This window comes from Somniosus microcephalus, chromosome 10, assembly GCF_052327205.1.
Source record: "Somniosus microcephalus isolate GS21.2 chromosome 10, FLI_Smic_1.0, whole genome shotgun sequence".
Lineage (NCBI taxonomy): Eukaryota > Metazoa > Chordata > Chondrichthyes > Squaliformes > Somniosidae > Somniosus > Somniosus microcephalus.
Genome location: NC_140996.1, coordinates 177,958,779 through 177,986,497, shown reverse-complemented (window position 1 = coordinate 177,986,497; position 27,719 = coordinate 177,958,779). Strand labels below are relative to the sequence as shown.

Here is a 27,719-nt window from a genome sequence, read left to right as displayed (position 1 = left end):
TAGATATAATCCAGATCTTGCCATTACCAGCAACGACATCGCTGGCCTCTGCAAGAAGCTTGTCACAGACCCAATACCACAGACACAACACCGTCCTATTGGTATCCAGGTAAATGCAGCAGTGTTACCAACCGTCTTACCATTCAAAAGGCGCTTCAACTTCAAGAAGGCCGATTGGAACGGTTTCACACGAGCACTTGACCGCAAGGTTAAACGCATTAAACCACTACCTGAGCACTACAACCTCTTTGCAAAAGCTGTCCAAAAAACAGCTAGAAGGAAGATCCCCTGAGGTTGCAGAGTACACTACATCCCTGGTCTCGCCAAGGAGAATGCTGAACTCGAGTGGGAGTATGTCTCGATGTTTGAATCTGACCCCTTCTCAGAGGAAACAATATCGGTGAGAGGGTGATGTTAAGTAGCTCTCAAGAACGTCAAAACACCTGGAACACCTTGATAGAGACAACAGATCTTACAAAAAACAGCAAGAAGGCATGGTCTCTCATACGCAAACTTGGAGGTGATCCCAAGAAAGCTGCCCAACATCCAAATGTGTCTGCTAACCAAGCTGCACACCAGTTGCTCCGAAATGGAAAAATCAACAAGAAACAACCAAGAGCACAACTAGATAGGAAGAAGTACAGCGATGATCCTGGCTTCACTAGACCATTCACCATGGAAGAGCTGGAAACTGGTACATCTAATCTAAAACACGGGAAAGCAATTGGTCTTGACAACATAGCAACGGAGCAGATAAAGCATTTTGGACAGCAAGCGAAGAAGTGGCTCCTACAATTGTTCAACCACTGTCTGGCAACACACAAGCCACCTAATATCTGGCAGAAAGCACATGTAATAGCACTATTAAAGCCTGGAAAAGATCCCTCAGATCCTAAGAGTTTTCGGCCAATTTCACTGCTTTGCCACACCTATAAGCTGTTTGAACGCCTGATACTCAATAGGATAGCACCAACTGTAGATGAGAAGATCATTCCAGAGCAAGCAGGTTTCCGCCCCGGCAAATCAACAACAAGCCAACTGCTCAACCTCGCACAACACATCGAAGATGGTTTTGAGCAAGGGATGGTAACAGGTGCTGTTTTTGTAGACCTGTCAGCAGCATACGATACAGTGAACCATAGACATCTCCTCTGCAAGATTCTAGAGATGACAAAAGAGATTCACTTAACAGAGCTGTTAGAACCGGCGATTCTGAAGCATGCTTTCTATGTTGAACTAGGTGGGAAGCGCAGCAGGTGGCGTATTCAGAAGAATGGTCTTCCTCAGGGAAGCGTGCTTGCACCGCTGCTGTACAACATCTACATGAATGACCAACCTATAGACGGTGTCACACGCCGTTTTATATATGCTGATGACTTATGTGTCACTGCCCAAAGCACTGATTTTAACACCGTGGAGAAAACGCTTTCTGAGGCCTTGGAGGGACTAAAATCCTACTATGAAGAAAACCACCTTCGCGCAAACCCATCAAAGACGCAAGTTTGTGCATTCCACCTCAGAAACCGTGAAGCCAAACGCCAGCTGAAAGTAACCTGGTGTGGAGCAACACTGACGCATTGCGAGCACCCTATCTACTTAGGAGTCACCCTTGACCGATGCCTCACCTTCAAGAACCACATCAAGAAGACAAAGGCAAAAGTGAGCGTACGAAACAACATCCTGAATAAGCTCACTAACACAAGATGGGGAACAAGCCCGAAAACATTGCGAACCAGTGCAGTTGCTCTTTGCTATTCCACTGCCGAATGCGCCTGCCCTGCATGGGAAAGGTCTACTCATGCCAAGAAGATGGATGCCGTTCTGAATGCAAGCTGCCGATTTATCACAGGTTGCTTAAAACCAACAAACACCAACAGCCTATATATCCTGGCGGGTATCGCTCCCCCTGATATAAGAATGGTAGCCAGCAAGAAAGAGCGACTCCATCAAACATCAGATGAGAGGCACCCTCTGCATTGTCATACACCTACACCCAGCCGCCTAAAGTCAAGAAAGAGCTTCATGAACAGTGTTGTTCCATTACAATCAACCTCATCTGAAGCCCGCATCGTCTTGTGGAAAGACCGGCTCGCCAGTCTTGAACAACCCCCAGCGATGGAAATTTTACCTGATGAAAGCCTTCCCCCAGGAGCTAATTGCAACTGGGCAATCTGGAAGTGCCTTAACAGACTTAGGACCGGTGTAGGTTGCTCAAAGGTGTCACTAAGCAAATGGGGATATTCAACCAGCCCGACAACTTGCGAATGTGGAACTGAGGCACAGACTATGCAACATCTCCTGCAATGCCCATCGTTGGAGGAACCCTGCACTGTTGCAGATCTTGCCGAATCCAACAACAAGGCGCAAAAATGTGTCCAGTTCTGGCTGAGCTATGTATAGACTGTCCGTGGACACGATAAGAAGACCATCTCCTTTTGCCTTGCACCAAGTTAAGAAACAAAAGATGTCTCTAGATGAAGTGGGAATGGCGATGGCAGAATGAAAGACAGCTGACATGTAAGAGAGGAATTTTAAAAAATTGGAAAAAAAGGATGGGACTGAGGTTATGGTCTGAAATTGTTGAACTCGATGTTGAGTCCAGAAGGCTGTAAAGTGCCTAATCGAAAGATGAGGTGCTGTTCCTCGAGCTTACGTTGAGCTTCATTGGAACAGTGTAAGAGGCCGAGGATGGTGAGGTCTGAGTGGGAGTGGAGTGGATAATTAAAGTGACAGGCGACTGAACGGAGGTTCTCCTGCCTTCCATCCTACCACAGACCTTCCCTTTTGTTCTTTCCTTCCCTCCCCCCTTTCCCTGCCCCAATACTTGCTTAAAAACCTGTTCCATCTCCAGCTTTTTCCAGTTCTGACGAAAGTTCTTCGACCTGAAATGTTAACTCTGTTTCTCTCTCCACAGATGCTACCTGACCTGCAGAGTATTTCCAGCATTTTCTGTTTTGCGTCAGATTTCCAGCATCTGCAGTATTTTGCTTTTGTATTAAAGAATTACGGAGTGGGTAGCATTAGAGGAAGAGACACTCTTGTCCATGTGTGAACAATCAGTTTGTTTAAAAAAAATTCGAGGCATACTTTTGGTGGAAACAAATAATGACCGAGGTAGTGGCTTTAAGTAAGAATGTGATATTTGTAGATTAAACTCTTAAATGCAACCACCGAAGGGGAGGGGGTGAGGGAACTCCTCTTCTCCCCCATTGTTTACATGGATTATGCCTCCCTCGTAGATATTTTAGAATGAACCCAAATGACCCTTCCAGCTGTAGTCGGGCTGGAAGGCAAAATCACATTTCGAATTGTAAAAATAGAAACTCTCAGGGGAAAAACATGACTGAATGACCTGGATTACATGCGATTGTACTAACCAAATCTGTGCATCTAACTGGAGTGCTCTTTTATTATGTAATATAAGAATCAATTGTAAACAAACAGGAAAATGACAGAACAGATGACTGTGTTCCTCTGATAATCCTTTTCAGCTGTCTATCAATTGCTAAATGCTCTTTCTCTGTGCTCTCCCCACTCGCGGTTGTCCAATAATGATGCGCCGGTTCCATCAGAGACATGGCGCTGCTGCTTGGCGCCGGGAACCCAGCCATTAGCCGAAGGGAAGGAGCGTCGCAAGGAGCCCACTTTTGGAGGACACGAGCATGCCGCTGACGGCCAGCATCAGCAGCCGACCTTGTCTCGCCGCCTCAAGATGCCTTTCCCGAGGAAATCAAAAAAAATCCACTCGTCAGGAGGTGAGTGGGGAAAATCTAAGTGGGTGGGGCATCTTTCATCTGACAGAGCAGGAAGCAATTGAATTGTAATGGCTCACCTTTCATCTGTGTCCGTTTTATTTTTTGTTTAACATTTGCTTTTGATCGAAGAGATCGAGCAGTGATGCATTACCCCCGAGTCCCCGTTTCTGTCATTAATGTTATCCCAGCTACCGATCACCTTGGGTGGCCATCGATTTGCCCAGTGTTTGTGGGTTGGGTCCGAGCGCAGGGATCATCAGCCAGCTGACATCCTACCTGCACATTGCAAGTGACATTGCGTGTATTTGACAAATGGCACTCTGGTAGAAATGCTTTGAAATGGTGCAGTGCGTAAGTGTGAGTACCGGAGACCCCTCTTGTCAGCCTTAAAAAGACTCGACTTTGATCCACTTCAGCCTTCACGGCACATACCCCCTCCCGCCCCCCGCCTTCCTCTCCTCCATCTGTTGTTATCTTCTCCGTTTCATTTCTACGCCAGGTTTTGTTCCTACTTGCCTTGATTTGTACCTGCTTTGTTTGGTGGTGGTGCGGTTGTTTTGATACAACGGATCGGTTTTGTAAGCACATGTCCTAGTTTTATATAATAAACTGGTGTTTGCATCCTGAGCCAAGTGTCATCGTACTTCGCGGCCAGCGTCAAGTCTTTTAAGCTAATGAACTGGCCTGTTTTTAGATGCTCCCCCTTCATGAAATGCCCGTTGTTTCTATTGTATTTAAAATCAAAACAATCGCTAGTGTCTCCCAGGCTGAACACTAGTGTCGGAATATTTAATCATGAGGAAAAAGTGGAGGAACTTGGGCTACTTATCCTTCAAAGAAGGTAACTGACAGAGACTTTTATAAAGGCTTTTATGAAACAGTAAATGATGTAGAACAGGTAAATTCAGTGCACTACTTTAAGCTATGCCATGAACCTAGGACAAAAGGGGCACAGGTTCAAACTGGTGAAGGGCAAGTTTAGGGGAGATAGTGGGAAGTTCTTCATACTAAGAGCAATTAACATCTGGGTCCAGTAATTGAGGTAAAAACCTTAGTTATTTAATGTGATGGGCGTATAGTTTTTTGAGATGGGTGAGCTAAGATGGGCATAATGAGCTTCCTTGTCTATATTTATCTTGATTCAATTTTGTATTGGCGTTTTGTAATATTGCTCTTCTGTGGTGATTACAAAGATTATTATAATGTCTGATCTAGAGGTTTAATTAGCAGTTCCATACTTTCAATTAGAAATCATTATACCAAAAAAGGGTTTTCATGAGTCCTACGATTTGAAGGACTTAGTTCAAAAAACATGTTTAAGGATTCAATGGCACCATTAGCAATTAGCTGAGATTGCTCACTGGTGAATCACAGGGAAAATCCACATCCTACCTGTAATGTGGTTTCAGTCTTGCCTCTTTGGATGTTTTTCCCCATTTCCTTTGACTTAACAACCACAGTGTTAATTTTCTTGCAAACTAGGTGGCACATTAGTGGCTTCCTGCTGATGTATGTCTGTTAATAATAGGGATGATAGTGAGCAGATGAAGTCCACTGTGAGCTGCAGTAACTCAATTTTAACAGTCTCAAAAATCAGCTATGCAGAATAATAGATGACTGGTATATAAACAGAAAATGCTGGAAATATTCAGCAGGTCAGGCAGCATCTGTGGAGAGAGAAACCGAGTTAACGTTTCAGGTCGGTAATCTGTCATCAGAACTGGAAAATTTTACAGCTGCAACAGGTCTTAAGCAAGTACCTAGGCAGAGAAAGGGCGGGGTGAGCGGGAAGGTTAGAACACAAGGGGTAGGTCTGTGATTGGGTGGAAGGCAGGAGTGATTAAATGACAAAAGGGACGATGACTCAAGGCCAAAAGGAATGGTAACGGGACAAGTGAAGTACAAAAGATGGGTCTAGAGGAGCTGTAAATGGCAACAGCAGAACCATTATCAGAACCTGCTGTCTGGAAAAAATGGGAATTGTGGTTTGGATCTGAAGGTGAAACAGCGATTTATTTGTACCTCTTTCAATTTAGTATACTGTATTCGCTGCTCACGATGCAGTCTCCTCTACATGGGGGAGACCCAATAAAGATTGGGTAATGGCTTTGTTGCACACCTCTGTTTAGTACGCAAGTGTGACCCCGAGCTTCTGGTCGCTGGCCATTTTAATTCTCCGTCCCATCTCACTCTGACCTCTCTGTCCTTTCCCCCTACACTGTTCCAATAAAGCCCAACAGAAGCTCTGAACAGCACCTCATCTTTCGATTAGGCATTTTACAACCATCCGGGCTAGCAAGTTCAACAATTTCAGATCACCTTCCTTTTTTGTTCTTTCCTTTCCCCCCCCTTCTCTGCCTCTGTACTTGCTTAAAACCTGTTATATCTAACATTTTCCAGTTCTGATGACAGGTTACCGACCTGAAACGTTAACTCTGTTTCTCTCTCCACAGATGCTGCCTGACCTGCTGAGTATTTCCAGCATTTTCTGTTTATATTTCAGATTTCCAGCATTCACAGTATTTTGCCTTTGTAATAGATGACTGGTGGTGTGTTATAAAGGTGCAGTATACTTTGAATTTTCAGCTGGGTAATTTGATTGCTGTCTGATTTTTGATTGTTTTACCAGGGAATGGGGAATAAAGTTGGGTACAAAATGTTCTGTTTAAATGTTATTGCTGAAGTCCATGTCTTTTACCAAAAGGGGTGGGGGTGGGGGGGAGGTGGAACAGGAAAGGACGTTATTTTACAGAGCTGTAACGTGTATTATACAGATACAGATCCAGTCATAACATTTTCATCCCCCTCATCAATTCTGTTCTGACTGTTTGATTGTATAATAAAGATCACTCTAGAGTAAATGTCCTGAGTGGAATGTGATCTACCCTCGCTCAAAGAAAAATGTAGATTAACGAGTTTATTGCAGAAAGAAACATGGAGTTGCACGCACAAGCAGGTTCTAACATGCCCACTGGCATGAGAAGCAGATGTTGCTTTTGTTTTAAAAGGTGGCAAAAATGAACAGGAATTTACAGTCCAGTGAGTTTGATGAAAATTGTGGGTAAAATTTTGGAAACCTTTATTAATGAGAAGAATATGGAGCATCTGGATGGAAATAAAATAATAAAAGATAGCCAATATGTGTTCATGAAGGGAAGGTATTGCCAATCTAATTTACTGCTTTTCTTTTGAGGGTGTGACAAAGGAGCTTATTAAGGGTAAGACAGTGCACTTGGATTTCAGTAAGGCCTTTGATACAGTTCCTATGGAAAGGGTGGTACTGAAAATAAAGAAAGCGGGAATTAGAGTTCTTTCCATATGTCAAAATATATTTATATTTATAATTGGTGTATATTGATTGTGTATAATTATACAGATATGCTCATTATACCTGACTGAAAATTGTTGGAGACATTTTTAAGATATCACAGTTAATGGGTAACCTTAAGAATTAAAAAAAAACTTGCATTTATATAACGACTTTTCACAACTCCACAACGTCCCAAAGCTCTTCATAGCCAGTGAAATACCTTTTGAAGTGTCGATACAGTTGTGTAATACTTGTTGATTTCCCCCCCAGTTCATGTTTGAAATTTGACTACTATATTCGTTGGTTCCTGACAGCAGGTAGCTGAAAGGATTTTCAAAAAAATATTTTGAGCGATTTAAGTGGTTTGCTTTCTCTTTCTTATTAATTTGTAGCTGCATGACACCTGATTGGCTTTCCTACCTGCTTGCTTTTTGTTCAATGGTATGTCTTCTACCTGTTAAGTACTATTTCAGATAATCGTCATTGTTCAGTTAAGATTTTTGCTGCTTTTATATGAATATGATATTTGAGTTCATTAAGCAAGTATGATGTGCAATTTGCATGTGTGACATTCTGACTAGCCAGAATCAGACTATTTTGGGCTTTCAGCTAAATTCTCTGCCAATCACTTTTGTCAATGCTTTGTAAATCGTTTAGGGGAAAAAAGCTGGATAAATAATTCTGTCAGAACAGGACTGAAAGCTATGAAATGGGTCCAAATGATCAAATACTCCTTCAGAGCACGATAGTTTGTGTGCTGCTGGGACCATGGATGAGTCGTCTATAGAATGCGACTGATTAGAAAGTGGTTTGTAATGTTGAAATTTTGCTCCTTTGTTTCCTTTATGGTCAAGGAGAGCTTTCACAGAAGGGTGACCTGTAGTTGGTTACTTCCTTTTGGAAATCCAATGGGTTGGGTACAATTCATGACCGAGCAAGTGGTTCATCAGCTGCTAAGGGCTTGGCCTTTTCAGATTCCACACTTGCTTTTCTCATATATTGCTTTTGTTTTATCATTCTGTATGACAGAGTTACAGTTTGTGTTGTAACATAGTCTTCACGTGTTTTGCTATCTTTAATAACAGCAACAGCTTTGTCAGACGTTGACTTTAAACAAACAAATTGACTGTTAATAATAGTGCAAAAGGAATGTGGTATGTGGAAATCCCCTTTGAAGATATTAATCTGTTCTTTGGATTTCATGGAAGATTGTCATCTCTGAATTCTGCTGAGGAGCCTACCAGGTTCAGATGTCCAACAAAGCACATGGATCTGTGGCTTGGCACTTCATATTCTCATAGCTTATTTGTCGAGTTACTTTCTGTTGTAATGAAATGGATACAAATAGTCAACCAAGTGGAAGCATAAAACAATTAAAATGTTCTTAACAATAGAACGGTAACCTATATTATAATTTTTCTCTAGCGCTAGGTGTACTATTTCTGTGGAAAGTAAGCTTTACCTGAAAAGTGATAGTCTTTTTACAATCATGTTGCATATTCACAGTGACTGAACAATGCAGTGGATTAAAATAGTCCTTCCTGCTCAGACAAGAACTATTTGTAATTACATAGTGCCTTTTAATGTAGAAAATGTCCAGAGATGTTTGATAGAAGAGGAGCAAAATGGACCTTGTGCTTTTGAGGGAGATTTAGGAGAGGTGACTGAAAGCATGTTTGAAAAGATGAATTTTGAGAAGGCCTTTAAAGGCGGGGAGAAAAATAGTGAAGTATAGGGATTTGGAGAGGAAGTTTCAGAGAGAGATGCTGAACGTTGTGCCACCAGGGATATGCACAGAAAGGCAGTTAGACAGGTGGAATGTAAGTCTCTCTCCTGGCTGAACTGGTCTTGAATGAAAGTTTGAAACAATTTGTGCCTACTGGACTTGTGTTTACTGTATGAAACTGATTAATATCTACATTGGTGACAAATGTAACTCAATGTTCAAATGAATCTGGACTGATGAAATGGGCTAAGGAGATTACATTTAATGGGCCAGATTTTGCTGTAGAAATAACGGCAAGGCTAACAGTGCTCACCGTTATTAAAGTTTAAATTGGATAGCAACTTCCGGTGACCACACATTTACAATTAGACGCGGAAATCAGGAAGTTGCTGTCCAAGTTGCCCTGCTCCTCCAGAAGCTGCACTATAATGGTATCTTGCCGAGAGACTCGGCATTGAAATACATGCAACGGCGTGAAGTTGCTGTACTTATTATACCCACTAAACTTGCCAGAAAAAGTTAGGGCTTGTCCATTCAGTATAAGTAAATTTTTAACGGTGTGCTAAGTCTTAATTACTGGCAAGCAACCCCCCTGGCAGTGAAAATTAACTTTTACAAGTGTGGAGACTCATTCCTTCAGATTTTAATTATGGTTGGCGATTTAAAAATATTAAATTTAAATAATTTGTAAAGCTTTTTTTTCTGTTGCTTATCTCTCTGTCTCTGAATCCAATCTTTCCCTCTATTTTGCTTTCTTTACCTGATTGCACATTGAATTAAATATTCTAACTGACGCTTCCTGGTTCAGACTCTGCGCTGCTCATTAACAATTCTTCAATCTGATTGGTTAAGGTTGCTTGCCCTGTTCACACAAGTCCCAGATTCCTGCAGAGGGTGCTGCACTGAAATGGCTTTCTAATTGCAGAAAGTTCCAGTGCAAAATCCCATAGAAAATCTGTGGTGTATGTAACCTGTACCACCTTAAGAGACTACCTTAAGAGATGGACTACTTTCTCTTGGCTACTGTATATTGTAGTACCGGTGGTGACCACACCGGTATATAAACTCTGTGTAGTAATTTGCTAAGCAGTTCAGCCCTGACCTTCGATTAGTAAAGACCTGTTTAAGTTATTCTTGTTGTCTGTGTCCAGTGATTTAGAATAAGCATATCTGGGACACTCAGACTCAACAGTGGCGACGAGTCCGATCTTACCCTGCGGCAGTTTTACATCCAAGGCAGCTTCGTCCTCAGAACGGGCATCGAAAAGAGGCATCCGCCCTCATCAGCCTGCTGAGCACCGCGTCGCACGGGAGGCATCGAGAACCCGGGTTGAAATTACTGACCACGAAGTCCTCCATCAGCGACAGGCAGTGATCATCCTTCTACCACGGTGGTGGGTAAGCCGATCTAGCGACACGGGCAGAAAGTCGGCCGCGTTGTCAGTGGAGAAGGGGAGGGAAACCGGAGGAAAAAGGGTGGAGAACTCGACCGCAGCCGGTGTAAAGGGCTGGGCTGCAATCGGGGCCGAGAGGCGCAGCAACAAGGGAAGCGTTAATGCCCACGAGAACCGCGGGGGAACAAAAGCAGCATCGGGGAAATTAAGAACCGCTGGGAGGAGAGAACGGCAACAGCGCGGTAGCCGCCATTGTAGTCGGCGGGGGAAGAAGACAAGCGCGCGAAGCCGCCATTTTGGGAAAATAAAATATTTAAAGAAACTCTCAAGGATGCCTAAACACGGTAACATCACTGCTTTTGATAGCGATGTTGAAGATTGGGCCACGTATGTAGAACGCATTGGAGTTTATTGTACAGCAAATGAGGTACCAGATGATAAAGCAATAACCTTATTAAACTCAATGGGTGCGAAGACGTACGGGTTATTGAGGCACCTTGTAACACCAGATAAACCGGCGGATCAGATTTTCGCGAATATTGTTACTATCCTGCAAGAACATTTAAACCCCACGCCGCTGCTGATAGCAGAACGATTTAAATTTTACGAAGAACGCAGCTGAAAGAGGAAAGCAACGCTGAATTAATTGAACTGCGCAAGCTATCAAAGTACTGTCAGTTTGGTACAGGACTAGCAGACGCTCTGAGAGATAAATTCGTGTGTGGATTACTAAAAGAAGGAACTCAAAAGCGACTGCTAGAGAAAAGGACCGTACGCTTGATGAAGCTGTCACCATTGCAGCATCGCACGAGGCCGCAGCAAGAGGCACTGCGGAAATGCAGCTAAGGTCATCGGAACTCAGCACCAATCGAATGGCATTGGGTGCAGTAAAGTGTTATCGTTGTGGAAGGACAACGCACGATCAGAACCAGTGCTGGTTCAAAAATCAGGAATGCAGAAAATGTGGCAGGCTAGGTCACATAGCTAAAGTATGCTGGTCAGGAAAGAAGACCAGCAACAAAAAGTCACCGCAGGAAAAGTGCAAAAAGGTACACAAGGTGACAGAGAACAGTTCGGATGAACAGAAGATGGATTCAGACTCCAGCAGTAAGGAATTGGGTTGTCTAAGAATACATAATGTGGGTAACACAGCAGACCACCAAACTATCTGGGTCACACTTCAGATAGCAGGAGTCCAAGTGAAGATGGAATTGGACACTGGATCGGCATTGACGATCATGAATAAGCAAGATTACAAAAGGTTATTTCCACACATTCCCCTAAGGGATACGGAGATTGTATTGAAAACATACACGGGGCAAAGAGTATACCCCATCGGAAAGATAAAGGTAAAGGTGGTCCACAAGGGTAAAGAAAGCCGAGGAATGGACTTATATGTGTTACCTGAGGGAGGTCCACCACTACTGGGACGGGAATGGATCAGGAGAATAAATATGGACTGGCATTCCTTAAAAGCACTAACTGTAGATTCCGGTAAAAAGGACGATGTCAAACCTAAACGACTGTCCAGAATATTGGACGATGCTAAAGAGGTGTTCCAGCAGGGACTGGGAACACTGAAAGGAATTACGGCAAACATCAAAGTTGAAGAACATGCAAACCCGAAATTTTTCAAAGCTAGACCGGTACCTTATGCGATACGACCTGCTGTGGAAGCTGAGCTGGAGGGACTAGAACGTTCTGGAGTACTGTCAAAGGTGGACTGGAGTGAATGGGCTACGCCCATTGTTCCCGTCATGAAGCGTTCATCGAGTAACAAGCCGGGGGAACCGGGGAAGGTTGGCATCTGTGGCGATTTCAAGATCACTGTTAATCCGGTGCTTCACATGGTGCAATATCCGCTTCCACGGATTGAGGATATTTTCGCTTTGTTGTCTGGCGGGAAACACTTCACCAAGATAGACCTGGCGCAGGCGTACTTACAGATGGAAGTTGATGAAGCGTCACGCCAGTATCTCACGATCAACACGCATAAGGGCTTATTTCGGTATAATAGACTGGTTTTTGGAGTGGCATCGGCTCCAGCAATTTGGCAAAGGGCCATGGAGCAGGTATTACAGGGAATTCCAGGCACACAATGCTACCTGGACGACATTCTGATTACAGGAGATGATGATGAGGAACACATTACAAATTTGGAACAGGTGCTCAACAGATTGAAAGAATATGGACTTCGAGTTAATCACCAGAAATGTGAGTTCTTTCAGAAGCAAATCTCGTACTGTGGTCACGTCATTGACCAGGAGGGGCTTCACAAGTCACCTGACAAGATCGAAGCTGTTGTGAAGGCTCCCGCTCCGAAAAATGTATCCCAGTTGAGGTCGTTCCTAGGGTTTCTGCCAAATTTATCCACGGTGCTACACCCGCTGAACGCTCTTTTGCAGAAGGGAGTGCCATGGAAGTGGAGCGAGGACTGTAAGTGGGCCTTTCACAAAAGCAAGGCATTGATCACCTCTAAGGAAGTGTTGGCTCACTTTAACCCAACGCTGCCTATTCGTTTAGCTTGTGATGCTTCTCCATATGGTATTGGGGCAGTGCTCTCACATAAGTTGCCAAATGGCTTGGAAAGACCAGTCGCGTTCGCATCCAGATCATTGACCTCCGCTGAGCGCAACTATGCTCAGATAGATAGGGAGGCACTCAGCCTTGTGTGGGGAGTAAAAAAATTTAATCATTACCTGCAAGGGCAAAAGTTTACGCTGCTGACAGAACACCAGCCGTTGGTTTCCATTTTTAACCCTAAGAAGGGTGTTTCGGTGATGACAGCGCAGAGGCTCCAGAGATGGTCCCTTTTCCTAGGGGCACATCAATATCAGATCGAATTCAAAGGTACAAAGCAACATGGTAATGCTGATGGGCTGTCGCGCCTGCCACTACCTACAGCGGAAGGGGCACCGACGGTTGACCCTGTTGAGTTATTTCACTCGACCATCATCGAATGTTTACCAGTCACCAATGCAAGTATTGAGAGAGAAACCAGGAACGACCCGACACTGTCTCGGGTCTACGAATTGACAGTGAAGGGATGGCCAGCTCATGGTGAACCACTGTTACCGGCATTCTCAGCCAGACGAGAACAGCTGTCCGTCTGTCAAGGAACATTGATGTATGGAACAAGGGTGATTATTCCTCCTAAATTAAGGGAGAGAGTTCTAAAGGAACTGCATGAAGGTCATCTGGGGGGAGTCAAGATGAAAAGCCTTGCTAGGGCTTATGTGTGGTGGCCAGGTATCGACCAACAAATAGAGGATCTGACTAAAAGCTGCTCAGGGTGCCAAAAAGTTCAAAATGCACCTCCAATTGCACCGCTGCATCCATGGGAATGGCCTTCAACCCCATGGCAACGTGTACATATTGACTTCGCAGGTCCATTCATGGACTCCATGTTTTTAATTGCGGTAGACGCACATTCTAAATGGCCAGAAGTGATTAAGATGGCGACCACTACCTCGGAAAAGACGATCGCAGTTCTAAGAACGATATTCGCAAGAAATGGATTGCCAGAACAAATATGTTCAGACAACGGACCGCAGTTCGTGTCAGAAGAATTCCAGAGATTCATGAAGAAGAATGGGGTGAAACATTATACCTCTGCCCCATATCATCCGGCTACAAATGGGTTGGCCGAGAGATTTGTACAAACGTTCAAAAAGGCGATAAAGGCCATGAGCGAAGACCAGATTCCACTACAACACAAGGTGGACAATTTCCTAATGGCATATCGAAATGCCACTCATGCAGTGACAAATCAAAGCCCTGTCATGATGTTCTATAACAGGAGGTTGCGGTCCAGGTTGGACTTGTTAAAACCAAATGTGCGGAGGGAAGTCGAAAACAAACAGTTCCAGCATATAAATAACAAGACCACTCGGAGTTTCGAAATAGGACAACCAGTGTTAGCCCGGGACTATAAGAATGAGAAATGGCAATCTGGAACAATTCGTGCCAGACAAGGACCCCTGATGTACCCGGTGGATATTGGTGGAAATGTAATACGACGTCATGCTGACCAACTTGTAGAATCGAGAACAAGGGTCGAACCCATGACTACGACAGAGACACCAGTGGAAGAAGTTAGTGAACCTGAAGCATCTACCTCAGACGCCAATGTACCTGATGTCCAATCCATAAGAGATCAACTAGATGAGTCACCCCAGCAACGAGAATCAGAGACCCCTGAAAGGCGTTATCCAACTCTGATCAGGAGGCCTCCTCAGAGACTGAATCTTTGAACAGTTTTGCATGAAGTTGTATATATGTTATCCATGTTATGTTTAAATTGGGATGTACACTGTTAAGCTAAAAAGGGAGGAATTGTTGTGTATGTAACCTGTACCACCTTAAGAGACTACCTTAAGAGATGGACTACTTTCTCTTGGCTACTGTATATTGTAGTACCGGTGGTGACCACACCGGTATATAAACTCTGTGTAGTAATTTGCTCAGCAGTTCAGCCCTGACCTTCGATTAGTAAAGACCTGTTTAAGTTATTCTTGTCTGTGTCCAGTGATTTAGAATAAGCATATCTGGGACACTCAGACTCAACAAAATCTATGGGCAAATGCAAGTGTAATGAACGGCTAGTGCTGTTAATTCGCTGCTGAAGCCAAGATCCAGTCCAGTGTGATTCATAATAAGTTCATGAACATTGGCACAAGAAAAAAAAATCATTTTTATATTTATTAGTTGCTCATTAAAAAGGAAGAGGAAGCAAAAATAGAAACATTGGGAAACACAATGTCTGTGGAGAGAATGATCAATGTTTTGTACCTTTCTTCAAAACTGGACAAGAGATTGATACCTATATTAATGGATCAGGGAAAGAGGGGAGAATCTCAGAGCTAAGCTTTTAATTAGAGAAAAGACTATTGAGGGGGACAGTTTACTGAAAAAGTACATATAATGTTAGAAGTAAATAAATTATTTAACTCTCACTGCAAGTACAGAAGTAGTTCAAAGTTAACAAAGCTCAAGTGAGACCAGAGATTAGAAAAATACTTCAGTTGAGAATTTCCTTGGAGCTGCTTCTGCTCTACCTCTATAACGTGTTGGAATTGCAGTGTGAACCTACATGTGATAGCGGGATTAGTGTTTGGAATGTTGAGTTGATGTGCCCCTTTTGTGGTGGCGTTATCGGTTCCACTTGGTTCCAGCTGAATCCACCTTCTGCATGAGTGATGGTATCTGATAACTTAACTGTTACCTTCCCTGATCTTGGACACCTTGTACCGTTAAGTGACACACTTACCTCTGTCTATAACTGTTTGATGCAGCCAAGCACTTTGCCAACACACCTGTCTTTGAAATACTTTGTCATTGTAAATGTACACCTGCTAGGTAAAGGTTACTACAGAAGAAAATAGAGAATCTTTTTTCTAACTACAAAGAGAAACTGCATCTAACCAAGACAAAGAGAATCTGCTGAGCCATGGCAGGAACCCCTTAATATAGCCTAAATTCAAGGAAAACCATCTTCAGGCTTTTAATTTTTTTTTTCCTAGCCATTTCTGGGCTTTCAGTTTAACTACTGATTCAATATTGTGTGGTCACTTTTACTGAATCTCCATTTTGAGAACACAATTCAAGCAATTTACAGGACAATGCCCCTACAGAGTTGTGCATGTATTTTATGGAATAGAGTCCCAGCTAAAGCAGTTAATGCTATGTCAATTGGCTCCTTTCAAGAAAAGAACTGGATAAATATTGGATTGGGGTGGGATATGAGGTCATAGGGATAAGAATATAGAAATGTTCCAAATGCTCCTCGGACTACTGCTGGGATCATGAACTTGTCATCTGTGGAAAGCAGTCGTCCAGGGCTGAAGAATGCAGATTGTAAGGTTGTTGAGATTTACTTGATGGGGCGTCAGGGAGAAATGGTGCAGAACTTTCCGTTTTGGATTTTAAGTAAGTGGGATAGAGTCCATGAATACATTGTACATAATCCCTGGAAGAAACTGTTTAGATCGCCAAGCAATTTGTATTTTTTCCCCATGCTTTCTTATCTTCTAAATTGGATACCTCGGTCACAAAGGCAAAATGAATGGTCAGCGTGTGGTGTGCAGAGATGTGGGTGCTTTGTTCAGGTGCATTTTCGGGGCAAGGGTGGAGGGAGGTTGTATTTATCTACTCAGCTAATGTGATTCCTATATTTAAAAAGGGAGATGAAAAAGTCCAGGGAACCTTAGACTAATTAGCTTAACATAGTTGTTAGGAAAGATAATGGAATCCTAACTCAAAGCTGTTATAGAAAAACATCTAGAAACTGAAAATAAGGAATAGTCAGCACGGATTTCAAAAGGGAAGTTTACGCTTGACCAAGCTTATTGAATTCTTTGATGAAGTAACAAAGAGTAGACAAGGGTAATGTAGATGCAATATATTTGGATTTTCAAAAAGCCTTCGGTAAGGTACCACATAGTAGATTCATGACTAAGGTCAGAGCATGTGGAGTCAAGGGACAAGTAGCAGAATGGATAGCAAGATGGCTACAAATCAAAAAAGAGAGAGTAGGGGTTAACGGTAGTTACTCAGACTGGCAAAAGGTGGGATGTGGTGTTCCACAAGCTTCGGTGCTGGGACCACTATTGCTCACCATTTACATAAATGATTTGGATTCGGGAATCGGAAATACAATTTAAAAATTTGTGGACACCAAATTAGGGGCTGCAGTTAATATAGAGGAGGACTGCGACAAAATACAGGAAGACATTAATAATCTTGCAGAATGGACATGTAATTAGCAAATGAACTTCAATATAGATAAGTGTGAGGTGGTACATTTTGGTAGCAAGAATACAGAGGCCATATACTCCTTGCAAAATAAGTGTCTAAATGGCGTAGAGGAACAGACGGATCTGGGGTTACAGATATACAAATCACAAAATAGCAACGCTTGTTAATAAGGCCATAAAAAAGCAAACCAAGCACTGGGGTTCATTTCTAGAGAGATAGAATCGAAAAGCAGGGAAGTTTTGTTACACTTGTATAGAACCTTGTTTAGACCACACTTGGAGTGCTGTGAACAGTTCTGGTCTTCATATTATAAAATAGATATAGAGAAAGTGCAACAAAAAGATTTACTAGAGTGATACCAGACTGAGAGGTTATACCTATTAGGAAAGATTGAACAGGCTTGAGCTGTTTTCTCTCGAAATGAGAAGACTGAAGGGTGACCTGATAGAGGTCTTTAAGATTATTAAATGGTTTGATAGGGTAGACATAGAGGAGATGTTTCCACTTGCAGGGGAAGATCAATACTAGGGACAATAAACATTAGATAATCACTAATAAATACAATAGGGAATTCAGGAGAAACTTCTTTATCATAGAATGGTTACAGCACGGAAGAATGCCATTTGGCCAGTTGAGCCCGTGCCGGTTCTCTGAAAGAGCACTGCAGCTAGTCCCACTCGTCCGCCCTTTCCCTGTAGCCCTGCAAATTTTTTTCCTTCGGTTACTTATCCAACTCCCTTTTGAAAGCCGTGATTGAGTCTGCCTCCACCATCCTTTCAGGCAGTACATTCCAGATCCTAACCACTCGCTGCGGTAAAAAAAAGTTTTTTCTTATGTCGCCTCATGATTTTAAACACCTATCAAACCACCTCTCAGTTTTCTCTGCTCTAAGGAGAACAACCCCAGCTTCTCCAATCTATCCACGTAATTGAAGACCCTCATCCCTGGAATCATTCTCGTAAATCTTTTCTGCACCCTTCCTAAAGTGCTGTGCCCAGAATTGGACACAATACTCCAGTTGAGGCCGAACCAGTGTTTTATACAGGTTCATCATAATTTCCACGCTTTTGTACTCTACCTCTATTCATGATCCCGTATGCTTTTTTAACTGCTTTCTCAACCTGCCCTGCCACCTTCAATGATTTATGCACATATACCCCTAGGTCTCTCTGTTCATGCGCCCACTTTAGGATTGTACCCTTTAGTTTATTTTTTCTCATTTTCCTCATTTTTTCTACCAAAATGTATCACTTCGCACTTTTCTGTGTTGAATTTCATCTGCCACGTGTCTGCCCATTCCACCAGCCTATCCATGTCCTCTTGAAGTCTATCACTATCCTCCTCATGGTTTACCTATACTTCCAAGTTTTGTGTCATCTGCAGATTTTGAAATTGTGCTCTGTACACCCACATCCAAGGCATTAATATATATCAGGAGACCCAGTGGTCCTAGAACCGACCCCTGGGGAATACCACTGTGTACCTTCCTCCAGTCCGAAAAACAACTGTTCTCCATTACTCTCTCTTTCCTGTTACTTAGCCAATTTTGTATCCATGCTGCCACTGTCCCTTTTATTCCATGGGCTTCATGTTATTGGCACTTTGTCGCACGCCTTTTGGAAATCCATGTACACCACGTCAACTGCATTGCCCTCATCAACCCTCTGTTACCACATCAAAAAACTCGATCAAGTTGGTTAAACACGATTTGCCTTTAACAAATCCATGCTGGCTTTTCTTAATTAATCCACACTTGTCTAAGTGACTGTTAATTTTGTCCCTGATTATTGTTTCTAAAATCTTCCCCACTACCGAGGTTAAACTGACTGGCCTGTAGTTGCTGGGTTTATCTTTACACCCTTTTTTGAACAAGGGTGTAACATTTGCAAATCTCCAGTCCTCTGGCACCACCCCTGTTTCTAAAGAGGATTGGAAGATTATGGCCAGTACCTTCATTTCCCTCAGCATCTGAGGATGCATCCCATCTGGTCCTGGTGACGTATCTACTTTAAGTACAGCCAGCCTTTCTAGTACCTCCTCTTTATCAATTTTTATCTCATCCAGTAGCTCCTCTACCTCCTCCTTCACTATGTCTATGGCAGCATCTTCCTTGGTGAAAACAGATGCAAATTACTCATTTAGCAACTCAGCCATGCCCTCTACCTCCATGCGTAGGTCTCCTTTTTGGGCCCTAATCGGCCCCACCCCTCTTACTATCCGTTTACTATTTATATGCCTATAGAAGACTTTTGGATTCCCTTTTATGTTAGCTGCCATTCTATTTTCATACCCTCTCTCTGCCCCTCTTATTTTCTTTTTCACTTCTCCACTTCTCCTCTGAACTTTCTATATTTAGCCTGATTCTCAGATGTGTTCTCGACGTGACACCTGGCATACGCACTCTTTTAATGATTCATCTTACTCTCTGTCTCTCTCGTCATCCGGGGAGCTCTGACTTTGGTTGCCCTACCTTTCCCCCTAGTGGGAATGTACCTCGACTGTACCTGAAATATTTCCTCTTTAAAGGCAGCCCATTGTGCCATTACAGTTTTGCCTGCCAATCTTTGATTCCAATATACCCGGGCCAGTTGCGCTCTCATCCCACTGAAATTGGCCTTCCTGCAATTAAGTATTTTTACTCTAGATTGCTCCCTGTCCTTTTCCAGAGCTAATCTAAAGCTCGTGAACGATTTGGATCACAGGTCACACACACATTACCCAAAAGGTCTTGGGAGTTGTAAGGCATTTTATTAAGGAGCAGCAGTTTAAGTTAAGTACAACACGCAATCAAGTTAAACATAGTAGACATACGACCATGACAAGCAGCTAGTATCGGTCCCGATCGGACAGACGGCTGGCGTGCGCAAATAGCTCTTCCCTTCCTTTCACCGTCTGTGCTAAAAGCTCTCTAGATATCTCTTTTACTCTTTTTTGGGGTGGGCCTAGGGTAGATTATCCAAGATACAGTCAACAACCTTTCTAGCACACAAACAGCAGACAGCTAGTCTGGAAACAAGATCACTGCCACGGTGCAGAATGTTATAACATCTGCAGGGAACCAAGAATATAAGCAAATTCTAAGCATCTATTCAGTTATTCTAACACCAGTGTTAAGTGACTTTTTTGTCTCAAGTTATTTCTCCCAATTCACGATTTCATACAACTCCCCACCTTGAGAAGGAAACATCCTTATTGACTTCTCGCAATCCTCTTTTGACTAATCTAGTTAGTTCTAAGTTATCGGCCTGCTGATACCATTTGTGTCCAGGGATGCTGGCTGACATTATAAGCTACTTCCCACCACTCATAGTCCCCTAATTTGCTTATTGCTTTCTCAACTTGGGCATTAGTTAGTAGGGAGGCTCAGCAATGAAGATTTCTCCCTTACAGTCCATTCTTTTGAGGGGGAGGAGCAACCTCCGACCCTTCACACAGGTTCGGTTCACTGTTCCGGTGTTCCAATTCTGCCCCGCCTGGGGCATCCTCTGTTTCTTCTAACTTTCTTGATCTTACCCCGCCTGGGGTCTCCTCTACGTTGTTTCGGATCTTCCCTTTTGGCGTGCGCAATTAATTTGTTAGTGCTGGTTAGTCATAGGCAGGAGTATTACAAGTTGGAGAACTACCAGAGCGTGTGAAATAATATGAACCTAAGAGTGTGCTGATGTATTAAGCCCAATATCCTACCAGTGTGAATCGTCCCCATTGCTATCAATTTCAATATCTATTCTCAAGTTGTCTTGTTCCAAAATGCTTTAGGGAGGAGTTCAGTCGCATCATGAGCTCACTGAAACCCTTAAACAACAGGGGAATGTATTACCCGAATTGTGCCACATAATTGTGCAGCTCATACTTAAGTATCTCATTTACTGTCAGTTTCACTTGAGCATAGGTTTTGGTATTGAGTAAAACGTGTTGGGTGATGGGGCAGGTCCTGTTAGACCAGTAAAGCATGGCAGTTGCAGTAGTAGTGACACGGGAGGCACCATCAAAACCACCTCATACTGGATTCATACTGGTTTTTCCCACACTCTTGTTATCTACAGAACACAATTATTACAGTTACAATTAAACTCAGTCTTACAATCATTTCAAGCGACATTACAGTTTAACATGTAACCAACAAGTCATGGACTTAAAAGCTTCTCCAGATCTCTCTCAGTCGTATCCATCTTGTGGATAATTCTTGCTAAACATGATTTCTCCTTAGCCCTCAATTGTCCCAATCCAAATTCCATGTAACTCTCCACTTCAACTTCAATTTCAATCCCTCTAACAGGTACGAGATTGTTTCATTAATTCGATAGTTTCTCGATGGAGTATTTGTCAATTCTTTAAAAGTTAACAACATAAGAAATGGGAGCAGGAGTCGGCCATTTGGCCCTTCGAGCCTGCTCCACCATGCAATAAGATCATGGCTGATCTTCTACCTCATCTCCACTTTCCTGCACTATCCCCATATCCCTTGATTCCCTGAATATTCAAAAATCTATTGATCTCTGTCTTGAATATACTTAGCGACTGAGCCTCCACAGCCCTCTGGGGTAGAGAATTCCAAAGATTCACCACCCTCTGAGTGAAGAAATTTCACCTCATCTCAGTCCTAAATGGCTGACCCCTTATTCTGAGACTATGACCCCTGGTTCTAGACTCCCCAGCCAGGGGAAACATCCTCCCTGCATCTACCCTAGCAAGCCTTGTAAGAATTTTGTATGTTTCAATGAGATCACCTCTCATTTTTCTAAACTCTAGAGAATATAGGCCTAGTCTACTCAATCTCTCCTCGTAGGACAATCCCTCCATTCCAGGAACCAGTCTGGTGAACCTTCGTTGCACTCCCTCTATGGCAAGTATATCCTTCCTTAGGTAAGGAGACCAAAACTGTACACAATACTCCAGGTGTGGTCTCACCAGGGCCCTATATAATTGCAGTAAGACGTCTTTACTCGTATACTCAAATCCTCTTGTAATAAAGGCCAACATACCATTGGCTTTCCTAATTGCTTGCTGTTACCTGCATGTTAACTTTCAGTGATTCTTGTACATGTACACCCAGGTCCCTCTGAACACCAACATTTCCCAATCTCTCACCATTTAAAAAAAAATACTCTGCTTTTCTATTTTTCCTACCAAAATGGATAACGTCACATTTCTCCACTTTATATTCCATTTGCCATGTTCTTGCCCACTCACTTAGCCTGTCTATATCCCCTTGAAGGCTCCTTGCATCCTCCTCACAACTTACATTCCCACCCAGCTTTGTATCATCAGCAAATTTAGATATATTACAATTGGTCCCCTCATCCAAATCATTGATGTAGATTGTGAATAGCTGAGGCCCAAGCACTGATCCTTGTGATACCGCACTAGTTACAACCCGCCAACCCGAAAATGACCCGTTTATTCCTACTCTCTGTTTTCTGTCCGTTAACCCATCCTCAATCCATGCTAGTATATTACCCCCAATCCCATGAGCCCTAATTTTGTTCAATAATCTTTTGTGTGGCACCTTATCGAATGCCTTCTGAAAATCCAAGTACACCACATCCACTGGTTCCCCCTTATCCTGCTAGTTACAACCTCAAAACAGGCTCGTCAAACACAATTTCCCTTTCATATATCTGTGTTGACTCTGCCCAATCCTATTATTATTTTCTAAGTGCCCTGTTACCACATCCTTAGTAATAGGTTCTAGCATTTTCCCTACTACTGATGTCAGGCTAACTGGTCTGTCGTTCCCTGTTTTCTCTCTCCCTCCTTTCTTATATAGTGGGGTTATATTTGCCACCTTCCAATCTGCGGGAACCGTTCTAGAATCTGTGGAATTTTGAAAAATGACAACCAGTGCATCTATTATGTCTATAGCCACCTCTTTCAAAATCCTAGGATGCGGGCCATCAGGTCCAGGAGATTTATCGGCTTTCAGTCCCATTAATTTTTCCAGTACTAATTTTTTACTAATGCTAACTGACGTAAGAAAACTACTAGGCACTTAGCCTGAGTATTAAACAAGGCTTTAATCAACTGTTTTTCAACATGGAGATCTAGTTGTGTCCTTCACTAGTTCCTGTTAAAGAATGTCCTGAGCAAGCTGGGCCCATGCCCGAGTATTTATAATCTCCCTGGACACCGCCACCAGCAGGCCGCCCAGTATTATTTCATAAGTCATTTCCACATGAATGACAAGATTCATGTCACTAACTTCTTTCAGTTCCTCATTCTCGCTGGAGCCTTGGTTCTCCACTATTTCCGGGAAGTTTTTTTGCATCTTCTTCCGTGAAGACAGATACAAAGTATTTGTTTAATTTCTCTGCTGTTTTCTTATTCCCCATTATAATTTCTCCTGTCTCAGCCTGTAAGGAACCCACATTTACTTTTGTTAATCTTTTCCTCTTTACATACCTATAGAAGCTTTTACAGTCTGTGTTTAAGTCTCTCGCTAGTTTACTCTCATATTCTATTTTCCCCTTTTTCAATTTCTTGGTCCTTCTTTGCTGAATTCTGAAATCCTCAGGCTTACTACTCTTTTTGGCAACATTATAAGCCTCTTCCTTTGATCTAATACTATCTTTAACTTCTCTTGTTAGCCACAGTTGGACCACTTTTCCTGTGGGGTTTTTGTGCCTTAAAGGAATGTATATTTGTTGTAAATTATGTATTAATTCTTTAAATTGCTTGTCTACCATCATACCTTTTAATGTAGTTTCCCAATCTCCCTTAGCCAACTCGCCCTTCATACCTATGTAGTTTGCTTTGTTTAGATTTAAGATCCTAGTTTCGGATTTAACTAAATCACTTTCAAACTCAATATAAAATTCTATCATATTATGATCACTCTTCCCTGAAGGTCCCTTTACTACAAGGTTATTAATTAACCCTTTTTCATTGCACAATACTAGATCTAAATAGCCTGTTCCCTAGTTGGCTCCCCAACATACTGACCTAGAAAACTATCTTGCATACATTCCATGAATTCATCCTCCACATTATTACTGCAAATTTGGTTTGCCCAGTCTATATGTAGATTAACATATAGACGGCCTTCACTCGAACCATGCTGGGACCAGTGTTCTGGCGACTCGAATAACTAGGGCTGTAGATAGGGATTTAAACTAAATAGTGTGGGGGGGAGGGTTCAAGCGAGGGGATATTTAGAAAGTTAAAGAGAAAGGACCGGACAATAGTGCAGGTTAGTGATATGGGCAATGAAAACCAGAGTGTGACGGGAAGGGACAGAGCGTAGAAACATAAGAGTGCACCAGCAAATAAGGTCAGAGTAGGGAAAAATGATAAGACCAAATTAATGGCTCTTTATCTGAATGCACGGAGCATTCGTAACAAGATAGATGAATTGACGGCACAAATAGAAATAAATGGGTATGATCTAATAGCCATCACAGAGATGTGGTTGCAATGTGACTAAGGCTGGGAACTGAATTTTCCAGGGGTATTTGACATTTCGGAAGGATAGACAGAAAGGAATAGGAGGTGGGGTAGCTCTGTTAATAAAGGATGAGATCAGTACAATAGTGAGAAGTGATCTTGGCTCGGAAGTTCCAGATGTAGAATCAATTTGGGTGGAGGTAAGAAATAGTAAAGGAAAGAAGGCACTGGTGGGAGTAGCCTGTAGACCCCCGAACAGTAGCTGCACTATAGGACAGAGTATAAATCAAGAAATAATGGGGGCTTGTAAGAAAGGTACTGCAATAATCGTGGGCGATTTTAATCTTATAGATTGGACAAATCAAATTGGCAAAAGCAGCCTTGAGGACGAGTTCATCGAGTGTATTCGGGACAGTTTCTTGGCACAATACATTGTGGAACCGACCAGGGAACAGGCTATTTTAGATCTGGCATTCTGTAATGAAAAAGGATTAATTTAATGATCTCGTAGCAAAAGAACCTCCAGGGAAGAGTGATCATAACAAGATAGAATTCCACATTTAGTTTGAAGGTGAGAAACTTGGGTCTGAAACTGGAGTATTAAACTTAAATAAAGACAATTACAAAGGTATGAGGAGAGAGTTGGCTAAAGTGGACTGGGAAAATAGATTGGAAGGTAAGACGGTAGAAAAGCAGTGGCAGACATTTAAAGAGATATTTCATGACTGTCAACAAAGATATATTTCTGTGAGAAAGAAAGACTCGAAGAGAAGGATGAACCAACCATGGCTAACCAAGGAAGTTAAGGATGGTATCAAATTGAAAGAAAAGGCATACAGTGTTGCAAAGATTAGTGGTAGGCCAGAAGATTGGGAAAATATTAGAAACCAGCCAAGGATGACACAAAAAATAATAAAGGAGAAAATAGTTTGAGAGAGTAAACTAGCAAGAAATATAAAAACTGACCAAGAGCTTGTACAAGTATATAAAAAGGAAGAGAGTAGCTTAAATAAACGTTGGTCCCATAGAACATGAGACTGGGGAAATAAAAATGGGAAACAAGGAAATGGCAGAGACATTGAACAAATATTTTGTATTTGTCTTCGCAGTAGAAGACACTATAAACATCCCAGTAATAGTAGAAAATCAAGGGGCAAAAGGGAGAGAGGAACTTAAAACTATCACTAGAGGAAAAAGTGCTAGGCAAACTTATGGGTCTAAAGGCTGAGAAGTCCCCTGGACCTGATGGCCTGCATCCTAGGGTCTTAAAAGAAGTGGCTACAGAAATAGTGGATGCATTGGTTGTAATCTTCCAAAATTCCCTTGACTCTGGAAAAGTCCCTGCGGATTGGAAAACCGCAAATGTAATGCCAAAAGGCATTCGACAAGGTGCTACGTAAAAGGTTACTGCATAAGATAAGAGCTCATGGTGTTGGGGGTAATATATTACATTGGATAGAGGATTGGCTAACAGGAAACAGTGAATTGGGATAAATGAGTCATTTTCAGGATGGTAATCTGTAACTACTGGGGTGCCATAGGGATCAGTGCTGGGGCCTCAACTATTTTCAAAATATATTCATGACTTGGATGAAGGAAGCAAGTGTATTGTAGCCAAATTTGCAGACGATACAAAGATAGGTGGGAAAGCAAGTTGTGAGGAGGACATTGAGTCTGCAAAGGGATATAGATAGGTTAAGTGAGTGGGCAAGAATTTGGCAGATGAAGTATAATGTGGGAAAATGTGAAGTTATCCACTTTGGTAGGAAGAATAGAAAAGAAAAATATTATTTAAATGGAGAAAGACTGCAGAATGCGGCGGTACAGAAGGATTTGGGTGTCCTCGTACATGAAACACAAAAAGTTAGCATGCAGGTGCAGCAAGTAATTAGGAATGCAAATGGAATGTTGGCCTTTATTTCAAGGGGGATAGAGTATAAAAGTAGGGAAGTCTTGCTATAACTGTATAGGGTGCTGGTGAGACCACACCTAGAGTACTGTGTACAGTTTTGGTCCCCTTATTTAAGGAGGGATATACTTGCATTGGAGGCAGTTCAGAGAAGGTTCACTAGGTTGATTCCTGGGATGGAAAGGTTGAGCAGGTTGGGCCTATACTCATTGGAGTTTGGAAGAATGAGAGGTGATCTTATTGAAACATATAAGATACTGAGGGGGTTGGACAGGGTAGATGCTGAGGGGATGTTGCCCCTCATCAGGGAAGCTAGAGCGAGGGGGCATAGTCTCAGAATAAGGGGTCGCCCATTTAAGACGGAGATGAGGAGGAATTTCTCCTCTGAGGGTCGTGAATCTTTGGAATTCTTCACCCTAGAGAGCTGTGGAGGTGGAGTCATTGGATATATTCAAGGCTGAGATAGACAGATTTTTGAGCAACAGGGGAGTCAAGGGTTATGGGGAGTGAGCAGGAAAGTGGAGTTGAGGCCAAAATCGGATCAGCCATGATCTCATTAAATGGCGGAACAGGCTCGAGGGGCTGAATGGCCACTGCTGCTCCTATTTCTTATGTTCTTATCAAAGTCCACCATGATTACTGTATTACCCTTGTTACATGTACCTCTAATTTCCTGATTTATACTACTGTTAGGGGGCCTATAAACAACTCCCACCAATGTTTTCTGCTCCTTGCTATTTCTTAGCTCCACCTAAACTAATTCTACTTCTTGATTTTCGGTGCCAAGATCCTTTCTCTCTACTATCTTTATCCCATCCTTTATTATCAGGGCTACTCTGCCTCCTTTTCCATTTTGCCTATCTCTTCTGAAAGTTAAGTATCCTGGAATATTTAGCTCCCAACCATGGCCACTTTGCAACCACGTCTCCATTATGGCTATTAGATCAAACATGTTAATTTCTATTTGCGCTATTAATTAATCTATTTTGTTGTGAATGCTTCGCGCATTCAGATATAGTGCCTTTAGCTTTGACTTATTTCTATTTTTTCCTGATGTCAACTTAGTCTCTGATGCTTTATTACCTTTGTTACTCTCCCTGTCCCTTCCTGACCCACTCTGCTTATTTTTATCCAAAACTCTACTCTGCTCTAGAGCCTTGACATTTCTCTCGCTGCTTTTAAATTTATTCTTTCCTGAATCCTCCGGCCCTCCCATCATTAGTTTAAAGCCCTGTCTACTGCCCTAGTTATTCGGTTCACCCGGACACTGGTCCCAGCCCGGTTTAAGTGGAGTCCGTCCCAACGGAACAGCTCCCTCTTTCCCCAGTACTGGTGCCAGCGCCCCATGAACTGAAACCCCTACCTCCCACACTATTTGAGCCACGCATTTAAACCTCTAATCTGTTTGTCTGTATGCCAATTTGCGCGTGGCTCAGGTAACAATCCAGAGATTATTACTTTTGAGGTTCTGCTTTTTAATTTGGATCCT

The 27,719-nt window shown here is 42.5% G+C and overlaps 1 protein-coding gene across 8 annotated transcripts in view; it reads left to right on the top strand.

The window, feature by feature from the left end:
- Window positions 1–27,719, top strand: part of atp8a2 (ATPase phospholipid transporting 8A2) — a 696,532-nt gene that overhangs the window by 84,581 nt on the left and 584,232 nt on the right. The window contains exon 1 of one of the 8 annotated variants that reach the window (XM_085999234.1): window positions 3,531–3,755. The exons of 5 other annotated variants lie outside the window; for them this stretch is intronic. In XM_085999234.1, the coding sequence (XP_085855360.1) occupies window positions 3,713–3,755 (43 nt within the window). In that variant the 5' untranslated portion in view covers window positions 3,531–3,712. Of the gene's footprint in view, window positions 1–3,530; window positions 3,756–3,975; window positions 4,113–27,719 lie in introns of those variants that run through there. 2 more of the 8 variants (XM_085999235.1, XM_085999231.1) reach the window with 2 other exon arrangements.